The sequence below is a fragment of the Sapajus apella genome, unplaced genomic scaffold (genome assembly GCF_009761245.1).
Source record: "Sapajus apella isolate SASKATOON/1434 unplaced genomic scaffold, GSC_monkey_1.0 scaffold44, whole genome shotgun sequence".
NCBI lineage: Eukaryota > Metazoa > Chordata > Mammalia > Primates > Cebidae > Sapajus > Sapajus apella.
In genome coordinates, this window is record NW_022436984.1 from 786,551 (window position 1) to 798,608 (window position 12,058).

At 47.0% G+C, this 12,058-nt stretch overlaps 1 protein-coding gene across 1 annotated transcript in view; it reads right to left on the minus strand.

The window, feature by feature from the left end:
* Positions 1-216: 216 nt before the first annotated feature.
* Positions 217-12,058, minus strand: part of CGREF1 (cell growth regulator with EF-hand domain 1) — a 26,603-nt gene continuing 14,761 nt past the window's right edge. Inside the window, exons 2-6 of the mRNA XM_032301282.1 lie at positions 3,074-3,164; positions 1,560-1,625; positions 1,396-1,466; positions 1,135-1,259; positions 217-925 (exon numbers count right to left, since the gene is read on the minus strand). Of these exons, the coding sequence (XP_032157173.1) occupies positions 416-925; positions 1,135-1,259; positions 1,396-1,466; positions 1,560-1,625; positions 3,074-3,153 (852 nt within the window). The 5' untranslated portion in view covers positions 3,154-3,164 and the 3' untranslated portion in view covers positions 217-415. The remainder of the gene's footprint in view (positions 926-1,134; positions 1,260-1,395; positions 1,467-1,559; positions 1,626-3,073; positions 3,165-12,058) is intronic.

Genomic DNA, 12,058 nt, shown 5'->3' on the forward strand with positions numbered 1-12,058 from the left:
GGAACCAGAGAGTGTTTGGGGCCCAGGAATAGACGGAGCTTTCCTCACTGGGTCCTCTGCAGCTGGCCATGGCTGGCACCATAGGCTCTGCTGCTGGAGCACCAGGAGGCCTAGAAACACTGGGAAAGTGGCATCCCTGTCCTTTCTGGTCCTCAACCCCCTGCTCCCCTGAGAGGCTCTGGGCAGGCTGGATTGGTAGAGAGGTGGCCTGGGGGATGAATTCATTCCGTTCTTTATTGGTCATCTGCCCCTTAACTTAGGGTTTCCCTGAGCTTCACAGAAAGACCTGATACCTACTGGGATCAGACAGGGGGCACAGAGGTGGTTCCTGTCCCCGCGTACATTCCCCTGCCTGCTTCAGGGCTTATGTTCTGGCACTGAGACTTCTCGGGGTACAAGCCTGTATCTTCATGATCTAGATCTCATCATTCTCCAGTTGAACAATGTGTACCTCAGACTCATTTGGGGTGTTCTTAGACTCCAGTGTTTCCCCTGGAAGTTCCTTGGCTTCCTCTCCATTCTCTCTGGCCTCTGCCTGTCCCTCAGCTTCCCCTTTGGGCCTGGGGACATCTTCGGCCTCTGCCTGGCCCCCAGCTTCGCCTATGGGCCCGGGGCCATCTCTGTCAGCTTCTGCCTGGCCCCCAGGCTCCTGGACAGGCTCCAAGGACTCCCTTTTGGCGTCTACCTGGCCCTCAGCTTCTTCTCTGGGCCCCAGGGCTTCCTGTGTTTCTTGTCTTAATGGGCTTTTAGCTAACAGGGACTGCCTCCCAACAGCTTGTGGCTCCTGAGGAGACGGAGCAAGGGGCTCTCTGGGCTCCACGTGACTGGGGGCCTCTCCCGGGAAGTTGATGAACTCTGCAGGGGTCATGAGCCCATCCCCATTCAGGTCCTGGGTCTCCAGCACTTTGTCCACTATCAAGATCACCTGTGGAAGCAGAGTCACTGTGGGGTCTCCAGTGACCAGAGATATTTCCAGGAGTCCTGACCCTCCCCAACACACCCTTGCATCTTTGACGTGCAAGCTCTGAGGCCTTCTTTTACAGAGGGTTCACCAAAAGAGTTATGATGAGAAAGACCAAAGCCCCAAAGTGCTGGGTCTCCTTTATGGGAGGACCTTCATCCGGCAGAGCTTACCGGGTTGGTGGTAGGAGAGCTGGCAGCTCCAGGGGCCAGAGCAGCTGTCAACATGGACAACAGCTCCAGGCCATCCAGCTGTCCACTCTGGTCATAGTCATGGAGGGCAAAGAGGTAGAGGAGAACTAGAGAAGAGAAGCTGGATTAGAAGAGGTGCCGGGAGAGGTGGAGAAGGCAGGAGTCAATGGGGCAGCCAAGGTCAGTCTCAGGTCCAGGTGCCCAGAGCCTCCCGTCCCTGGCCACATCAGTCCAGCCCCTCACCCTGCTCCCGGCTCAGATGCTCCGGCTTCACTTCTGTCCTTTCTAGTCCCCTTAGGTAGTTCTGCAGAAGTCTGTCAGAAAAGTAGAGAATCAGCCGGGAGACATGAGTCTGTAGCCAGGCCTAGTCTTCTCCCTGAAGGCACTCCCCAGCCCAGCCTACTCACCTGAGCTGCTCTGGGCCAGGCTGGAACGGGTTGGGCAGGAGCTGATGCTGAACTTCAGAGTCTGGCCTGGAAGAGGGAGGGGAGGAGTAGCCTTGCAGAGAGCCTCCCTGAGGGCTCAACCTATCAACCTTCTGCCCCCAATCTCCTGGCAGAGTTCTCTCCCCAAAGCCAAAGAGAGTTGCCCCCAAAATTCTGAAAACCTTGTAGGGAGGAGGCTCTTCTGGTCTTCTTGGAAGCAAATCCTTAACTCCCTCAGACTCCGTTTTTGCCGTTGGCTACCTTAGACTTTAAATGGAAACCCAAACAAAACATCTGGTTAGGTAGAGGCCAGAGGAGGCCACACCTAGTAGACACAAGTTAGAGATCCAAAAGAAGACAGCCCAGTGAGTGGCAGGATGACATGGGCCATGGCACCTCTCTCCTTCCATGCTGGGAGCCGAGGGGCTGGTCTCTGAGCCCGGTGGCACTGCCCAGATTTACATAGACCCAGTTTGCTCCATGACATAAAATTGACTCATAATTTTTAAAGGACAGGGTATATCTCTTGGTTCTGGAGTTTCAAGCTGCTCAGGATCTCTGTCAGTCTTTCAAGCTCCAGATATGCTCCTACTTCTGGACTGGGTTAACTGTTTGCTCAAGTCAACCCAGACCTGTGATGCCAGAGAGCTGGCAGGAGTTGCAGCAATTTTTGTCACTGCTACCAGCCTGTGCGGCTGTTCCTGTGGCTGTTTCCCCTTCTACCTAGCATACCCACTGCATAGTATTTATAAATAAAGCCTTCAGAAATTTATAAATAAAGCCTTCCTATAATGTAGAAGTCACATGCTAATGATCTCTACTTCCTTGGTGTTCCTGCCATAAGGTTTTGTTGTTGTTGTTGTTGTTTGAGACAGAGTCTTGCTCTGTCATCACCCAGGCTGAGTGCAGTGGCTTGATCTTGGCGAACTGCAACCTCCACCTCCCAGGTTCAAGTGATTCTCTCGCCTCAGCCTCCCAAGTAGCTGGGATTACAGGCATGGGCCACCATGCCTGGCTAATTTTTTTATTTCTGTAGAAATGGGGTTTCACTGTGTTGGCCAGCCTGGTCTCGAACTCATGACATCAGGTGATCTGTCTGCCTCAGCATCCCAAAGAGCTCAGATTACAGGCATGAGCCACCGTGCCCAGCCCGCCATAAGGTCTCGATAACAAAACTGAAGCCCCCACTTCCCTGGAGCCATAGCTTCTTCCCTATGCTTCATAACGCACTGGAGCTGAGTTCCCGAATTCCAAAGGGGTCCAGCAAGCATATACCGAATTTTCACTTTGTAGCACTCTGACAGGCACAAGGTGGGAGGCTGGTGGCAGGGAGACACAGAGATCAGGGAACCTACACCCCAGTCTGGTGGCGGGAGATACAGAGATCAGGGAACCTACAGCCCATCTCCCGCCTCCCAGAGGGCCCAACACACCCTCGGATTCTCTAGAGACTCTCCCTCCTCCCAGCCCAGGCCCTGCCCTCATAACCCTGTTACCTTGTAACTCCATCCTTTGGAGCAGCCTGACCCTCGGGAAGCAGCAGCAGGATTAACACTCTCATCATCAAAGGTATCATCCTCCCTGGAACTGAAACAAGGAAGAGAATCAGGGGTCGGGGGAAAGGGGAATCTGCCACCGTGTCAGAGACCGGCTGGGTTAGACACAAGTGCCTTTTCTCTCTGTCTCTACCAGCAGCCCAAAAGACAGGACTCCTGCTCAGGGAGAACTCACACACAGACACCAGAGATCCCCCCATGGAATTGTGCTCAAAATAAATGTCACTTCAGCTGTCATATATAAAGCACATAAAAGCAGGCCTGCTGTGGTAGAAGCAGAGCTGAGGGCGCATCCCCACCCCACACCCCATTCCCTTGCTCCCCACCAGCTGCCAAAGTGCCCAGAGAAGTGCGGCACAAGCACGTCTGACTTCCTTCACCCCATTCATCCTACAGAGGGAAAGGAGCGCAGAGAGTTGAAGAAAAAGGCAAGGTTAGAAACGCAGGGAGTCAGGCCAGGCATAGTGGCTCATGCCTGTAATCCCAGCACTTTGGGAGGCCGAGGCGGGTGGATCACCTGAAGTCAAGAGTTTGAGACCAGCCTGACAAACATGGAGAAACCCCATCTCTACTGAAAATACAAAATTAGCTGGGCATGGTGGCACATGCCTGTAATCCCAGCGACTTGGGAGGCTGAGGCAGGAGAATCGTTTGAACCGGGAGGCAGAGGTTGCAGTGAACTGAGATCACGCCATTGCACTCTAGCCTGGACAACAAGAGTGAAACTCTTGTCTCAAAAGAAAGAAATGCAGGGAGTCACAAAAAGACCAAGACTTAAACACAGGCAAAAAGAGAAACAGATCATTTGTGTTTATTAACCCACTAAAGGCCGGGCATGGTGGCTCATGCTTGTAATCCCAGCACTTTGGGAGGCCGAGGCAGGTGGTTCATGAAGTCAGGAGTTTGGGCCCAGTCTGGCCAACATAGTGAAACCCTGTCTCAAAAAAAAAAAAAAAAAACCACTGAAGAACAAATCAAGAGGCACAGGCTTCTTAAAACAGGTCTAAACTCATAACAAATCAGGGTGAAACCAACAGTACCCCCAGGAATTGCTGTTGGCTAAACGCAGTTAGGAAAATCAGACCCACTATAAAGGAAAAAACAAAAACTTCCCCTTAGACTGACATGGATTAGGCCCATTGTCAAAAACCACCACTTGACTATATGAAAACTGTCAAGTATAGAATCGACCAATCAAACAGAACCTAAAGCTTTCTGATTAGTCCCAGGGGTATATACAGGTAATGTGAATTCCTGAGGAAGCAGAAGCCCACCAACGCCGAGGCCTGAGAGGAAGGTTCATAGCTTTCAGCAAATTCTCCAAGCATCCCATTACTCTAATAAGGTTCAGAACCACTGCCAGGGTGGACTTCCATTTCCTAAGAGATGAGGGGTAAAGCAGGTGAGCACCTGGCTAATGGGAAGATAAACAAAAATTCTGCCTTTTTAAGCTGCCTTGAAGGAAAACCATAAACATGGAAGTTCACAAGAAGATGAAGCTACCTAGAGTCACAGAACCTTTTTGAGAAGGAGTCTTGCTCTGTTGCCCAAGCTGGAGTGCAGTGGCATGATCTCAGCTCATTGCAACCTCCACCTCCCAGGTTCAAACAACTCTCTTGCCTCAGTCTCCCAAGTAGCTGGGATTACAGGCGCCCACCAGCACACCTGGCTAATTTTTGCATTTTTTAGTAGAGACAGGATTTCACCATGTTGGACAGGCTGGTCTTGAACACCTGACCTCAGGTGATCCGCCCACCTTGGCCTCCCAAAGTGCTGGTGCTGGGATTACAGGTGTGAGCCATTGCACCTGATCTGTCTTCTTTTTTTTGTTTTTTTTTTTGTTTTTTTTTTTTTGAGACGGAGTTTCACTCTTGTTGCCCAGGCTGGAGTGCAATGACATGATCTTGGCTTACTGCAACCTCCGCCTCCCAGGTTCTAGCAATTCTCTTGTCTCAACCTCCCGAGTAGCTGAGATTACAGGCAGCCACCACCACACTCAGCTAGTTTTTGTATTTTTAGTAGAGATAGGGTTTCATCATGTTGGCCAGGTTGGTCTCGAACTCCTGACCCTCAAGTGATCTGCCCACCTCAGCCTCCCAAAGTGCTGGGATTACAGGCATGAGCCACTGCGCACAGTCCTGTCTTCATTTTCCTATGCATACAACTGGCCCCAACAGATAAAGTGAGTATACATAATTTGTTGGTGTCTATAACCCCCAGTGGCCAAAAAGATGCTGAAGCCACAGTTGTCCTAACGGTGTTCACCAACATTAGCTGGCAAGATAAATCCTAGAATTTTGGTCATTGTGCCAGGGAGAGAAAACAAGGTCCTGGACCCATTCAAGGTAGGCAATTGGAACTGAGATCTCTATATCAGCATGAAACCCTCAAAGGGACACAGCCCAGAAAAGGGGTGGACTAGAAAAACATCCAGCCTTCCACTTCTGGGAATGTAATAGTAAACGTCCCAATGAAAGTAACCACAAAGCTGGATAAAAATAGAAAGTATCTTTTCAAAAGCACTGGGTTGGCAGGAAATTTTCAACAGTACAAACGTGCAGTGAAAACAGTAATCTGGGGAAAGTGAGCTTTGACATCAGTTTTTGCCCTACGAGTATCTGCCAAACCAAACTAGGTGAACTTGAGCTATCTGTCAGAATGCTTGTGGAGTAAAGGAGACCAGAGATGATGCCTGGGCCCACCTGATACGAAGACACTAACAGGAGATTCCTTAGGTAAAGCTGAGATTCCAAACAACTACACCCTGAACATGAACACAAAGTAAATTTGCCATGAAGAAGGGCAGCAAAGAATTTTGCCTTTCTTGACTTTGGTGCTGGGTAGACGGGGGAAAAAAATTTCCCTGACAATTTGTAACAAGGTTGATCTAATGTGGGCTTTTTCTTCTCTTCTTCTTTTTTTGGGGGGGGAGTAGGGGGAGGAGGGAACAGAGTCTCTCTCCATTGCCAGGCTGGAGTGCAGTGGCACAATCTTAGCTCACTGCAACCTCCACCTCCTGGGTTCAAGCAATTCTCCTGCCTCAGCCTCCTGAGTAGCTGGGACTACAGGCACGTGCCACCATGCCCAGCTAAGTTTTGTATTTTTAGTAGAGACAGCATTTCACCATGTTGGCCAGGCTGGTCTCAATCTCTTGACCTCGTGATCTGCCTGCCTCGGCCTCTCAAAATGCTGGGATTACAGTCGTGAGCCACTGAGCCTGGCCTGTTTTTGTTTTTTTGAGATGGAGTCTCACTCACTCCATCCCCACGCTGGAGTGCTGTGCTTGATCTCAGCTCACTGCAACCTCCGCCTCCCAGGCTCAAACGATTCTCCTGCCTCAGCCTCCCAAGTAGCTGGGATTACAGGTGCCCACCAGGCATGCACCATTATACCCGGCTAATTTTTTTGTATTTTTATTAGAGACAGCGTTTCACCATGTTGGCCAGGCTGTTCTTGAACTCCTGACCTCGGGTGACCCTCCCACCTCAGCTTCCAAAGTGTTGGGATTATAGGCATGAGCTACCGCACCTGGCCTCTAATGTGGGTTTGAAGCCTGAATTATTAATGCTACCTGTATGGATCAGAACATCTAAAGTAGGTAATGTATTTTGAAGTGCAACCTGGTTGATGGCATCCCCAGATGACTGCCAGAGGAAAACATACATCTAGGAACTCAACTCTAATCCAAGCCTCAAAGAATTTCCATAGGTAAAGTTCCCAGAAATAAGAACTCAAAGACAAAAATATTATAAACATACAAGGAAGGCTGGGCGTGGTGACTCATGCCTGTAATCCCACTACTTTGGAAGACCAAGGCAGGTGGATCATGAGTTCCGGAGTTCGAGACCAGCCTGACCAACATGGTGAAACCCTGTCTCTACTAAAAATACAAAAATTAGCTGGGCATGGTGGCATGCACCTGTAATCCCAGCTACTCAGGAGACTGAGGCAGGAGAATCGCTTGAACCTGGGAGGCAGAGGTTGAATGCAGTGAGCCGAGATGGTGCCACTGCGCTCCGGCCTGGGCAACAGAGCGAGACTCTGTCTCAAAAATAAATAAAAATAAAAATGCAATGAGTGAGTTAAATTGATTAGACACAACTGACATGAGAGTTAATGAACTAGAAAGTAGATCTGAATAAATTATCCAGAGTGCATTACTAATGTAATATTGGGAGTAAAAAAAGAAAGAAAAAAATCAGAGTGCAGTTCATTGAGTCAAAGACATAGAAAACATAAAACAAAAGTTAAGTGGCATAGAGGATAGAGGAGATAAGAGCTACAACTGGAAAGAAGCAGTATTTGAAGAAATAATAGCTGATGTTTTTCCAGTAGGTTGCAAAACACTGGAATATGCCAATCCAGGAAGCCCAAAAATTCAATGCAGATTAAATAATAAACAGAAATACTCATCTAGACCTATGGCTCTAAAATAGAACACTCAAGAAAAAGAAAAAATTGTAAAAGCAGTCAGAAAGAAAAGGCAATTCATTTCATGGGAAAAGAAATCAGACTGATAGCTGATTTGTCGGTATCCACAGTGATGCCCAAATACAGTAATATATTATTTTAATGTGCTCAGAGAGGAGAGAAAATTGATATTCTAGAATTCTATTCTCAGCACAGTTATCTTACAAAATGAGGTGAAGTCAAAGTATTTATTTATTTATTTATAGACAGGGTCTCACTCTGTTCTGTTGCCCAGGCTGGAATTTGTGGCATGATCATAGCAGTTCTCCCACCCCTGCCTGCCCAGCTGTTTTTTTTTTTTTTTTTTTTTTTTTGGAAGAGATGGGGTCTCACTTTGTTGCCCAGGCTAGTCTTAGGTTCAAGCAATCCTCCCACCTTGTAAAAACAATTTTAGATATACAACTTAGAGAATTTACCACCAACAGTCCTTCATTAAAGGAAATTCGACTGGGTATGGGTTTATAACTGTAATCCCAGCACTTTGGGAGGCTGAGGTGGGAGGATCTCCTGAGCCCAGGAGTTCAAGACACGTGTCGGCAATATAGTGAGACCCCATTTCTACAAAAAAAAGGAAAAAATTACCCAGGTATGATGGCGTGTGTCTGTAGTGATAGCTACTCAGGAAGTTGAGGTTGGGAGGATCGCTTGAGCCCAGCAGGTGAAGGCTGCAGTGAGCTGTGATTGCACCACTGTAATCTAGCCTGGGCAACAGAGCAAGACCCTGTCTTAAAATAAATAAATAAAAAGGTTTAAAATGCAAGAAAACATGGGGAGCAAATAAATCATAAAATATGTGGCTAAATCTAAATAAACATAGACTGTTAAACAATGATAATTATGTTAATATATGAGGCGAAAACGCTAGTCTGAACTACAATATTGGACAATAACATGTAAGGCAAAGATGGTTGTTTGGGAAGAGAGTAGACATATTGATTAACTTTGTTAAATATGCATGTTAAAATTTTAAGGATAATTACTAAAAAATTAGAACTGGAATGGATAGCCTCAAACCAGTAGAAAAAAAATAAATAGAATTAAAAAAAATGAATTCAAAGGCAGGAAAAGAGGAAGAAGACTAAATAAAAGCAGGAAAAGAGGAAAAAGAAGCAATAAAAAGTAAAGGCTGGGTACGTGGCTCATGCCTATAATTCCAACACTTCGGGAGGCCGAGGTGGGAGGATCACTTGAGCCCAGGCGTTTGAGACCAGCCTGGGCAACATAGTGACACCCTGTCTCTACCAAAAATAATTTTAAAAAAATTAGCTGGGTGTGGTGGCATGCATCTGTAGTCCCAGCTACTGGGGAGGTTGAGGAGGGAGGAACATTTGAACCTGGGAGATTGAGGCAGTAGTAAACTGTGACTGCACCTCTGTGCTCCAGCCTCCGTGACAGAGCCAGACACTATCTCTACAAAAATACAAAAAAAACCCCAAAAAACAAAAAAAGGCACTAGTCAAACAGCCTACACTTACAGAAATTAAAATAAATGAAATAATAGCAGAAATTAAAAAACACAATAAAGAAGAGCAACAGAGCCAAACAAGGGTTGTTTCTTTAAAAAGACTAGTAAAATTTAAAAATAAAATATACATATATATTTATTTTATTTTATTTTATTTTATTTTATTTTATTTTATTTTTTTTGAGACGGAGTTTCGCTCTTGTTACCCAGGCTGGAGTGCAATGGCGCAATCTCGGCTCACCGCAACCTCCGCCTCCTGGGTTCAGGCAATTCTCCTGCCTCAGCCTCCTGAGTAGCTGGGATTACAGGCATGCACCACCATGCCCAGCTAATGTTTTGTATTTTTAGTAGAGACGGGGTTTCACCATGTTGACCAGGATGGTCTCAATCTCTTGACCTCGTGATCCACCCGCCTCGGCCTCCCAAAGTGCTGGGATTACAGGCTTGAGCCACCGTGCCCGGCCATACATATATATTTATATAGCTGGGTGTGGTGGCTCACGCCTGTAACTCCAGCACTTTGGGAGGCCGAGGCCGGCAAATCACCTGAGGTCGGGAGTTTGAGACCAGCCCGACCAACATGGAGAAACCCCCTCTCTACTAAAAATATAAAATTAGCTGGGCATCGTGGTGCATGCCTGTCATCCCAGCTACTCAGGAGGCTGAGGCAGGAGGATTGCTTGAATCCGGGAGTCGGAGGTTGCAGTGAGCCGAGATCGCACCATTGCACTCCCGCCTGGGCAACAAGAGCAAAACTGTCTCAAAAAAGAACAACAAAAACAAAACAAAACAAAAAAAACACCAAAGACCAAAAAAAAAAGAACAAATAGAAAAGGTACAAATGATATTAAGAATGAAAATAGGGACATAACTAAGGAAACAGCAAAAATTTGAAAACTTAGAAGACATGGCCAATTCCTTAGAAAAAATTAATAACAAAACTGATGCAAAAAGAAATAACAAGCTTTACTATCTTTACAATCACTAAGCACACTGAATCAGTGAGTATTAACTTTTACTGCTTCTGCAACTATAAACCTGAAATGTTTTTAGAGAGCAGTCTGGAAATGTGTATTAATTGCCTAAAACTCTGACCCAACAATATCGTCTTGAAGATTATTTAAAAGAACAAAAATGAAACAGAAATTACAAAGATATTTAAAGCTGTGTTATTAATATTAGTCAGAGAAATGTAAGTAACCTGAATGTCCAACATTTAGGCAATGGCTAAACAAACCATATTATGCAGTCGAACCATTAAATATAAGTAATCTCAAAGATTAAAAGGAAAAAATGAGTGATTTGAGTATATCAAAAGTTTAAACGTTTGTATCATGAAAGATACTATAAATCAAGTTTGAGGAGACAAGTGACAGAGGATTGGAGGAAATGCAGCTCGCGTATGGAGGCTTCCTGGATCCCCAGAAGGGTGGGCTCCCCACCACCTGGGCCTCACCAGGGAGTTGAAGACAGAAATCTTGGCCAGGCACGGTGGCTCATGCCTGTAATCCCAGCACTTTGGGAGGCGAAGGTGGGCGGATCACCTGAGGTCGGAAGTTCGAGACCAGCCTGACCAACATGGAGAAGCCCCATCACTCCTACAAATCCAAAATTAGCTGGGCGTGGTGGTGCATGCCTGTAATCCCAGCTACTCAGGAGGCTGAGGCAGGAGGATTGCTTGAACCCAGGAAGCGGAGGCTGTGTGAGCTAAGATCGTGCCATTGCACTCTAGCCTGGGCAAAAAAAAAAAAAATTGAAACTCCCCCTCAAAAAAAAAAAAAAAAAAAGAAACCCCACAAGTACTGAATGAGGTCCAGGAGCTGCAGAGATGTGAGCCTTGTTTCCAGGAAGCTTAGAGAGAAGGCCCTGCCCACAGGGTGCCTGAGAAGTCAGGAAGCAGCGGCTGAAGAAGGGTCTGGGTGAATGGGCAGAGGGCTGCCTCGCCCAGCTCTTTGTATCCAGCGTGCTGCTGGTTTGAAGAAGGGGGCTGATGTCAGCTGAGGGTTCCAGTCTCTAAGGTGGAAGGAGGGGCATCTAACGGCTGAGAGAGCCAGCTGGCCAGAAGAAGAATACCAGAAGTTCTGGTCCCCCGGCCTGGGTGTCACAGAGGATATCATGGAAAGCACCAGCAGCTGCCACATGACAAAGACCGGAGGGCAAGCAACCCTAAGGAAGGCAAGTTAGATATAAGTTTGTAGAATAAGGATAAACATTCATTTCTGTAATATTTATTGAACACCTGCCATATGTGAGGCACTCTTATCAGTAAGCTGATCGCTTAAGGTCGAATTACTTTTTTTCCCCCTAAAGATTGCAAATATACAAGTAGGAAAAGATACAAACGTTAAAAAAATAAAACAAAACACAGAATTGCTGTGGAATAGGTGGTACGGCCCAAAGTTGGGGGGTTTGGGCCCTGACCTCACGCTGCCTGTTCAAACCTGGGCTCTGCAGCTCCCTAGCTTTGCGGCTTATCTGTGCTTCAGGTTCTCCATCTGCAATGCAGGGCTGACGAGAGCACCTCTGGCAGGGCTCTGGTGAGGATTTAATTAATGAGAGAAGATGTGTAAAGTGTGGTGCCTGATCTACAATAAGGCCTTTTTCCTTCCAAGAGTTTGTCTGCCCGGCTCCACAGTGGTTTCACACACCCCCTTCCCCCCTGGCTCCTCTCAAATTACTTTCTCCTCCCCATCTGTTTACTGCTGGGACCCAGGCTGACAGGAGGCACTGGAGTAATTTAAATCCCTCAGAGCTGTCAAAATTATTATCCAGGCTTCACGAGTTATTACGCACTAGCAGGTACCTTTTAAAGAAGGATGTCTGGCCGGGCGCGGTGGCTCAAGCCTGTAATCCCAGCACTTTGGGAGGCCGAGGTGGGTGGATCACGAGGTCAAGAGATCGAGACCATCCTGGTCAACATGGTGAAACCCCGTCTCTACTAAAAATACAAAAACATTAGCTGGGCATGGTGGTGCGTGCCTGTAATCCCA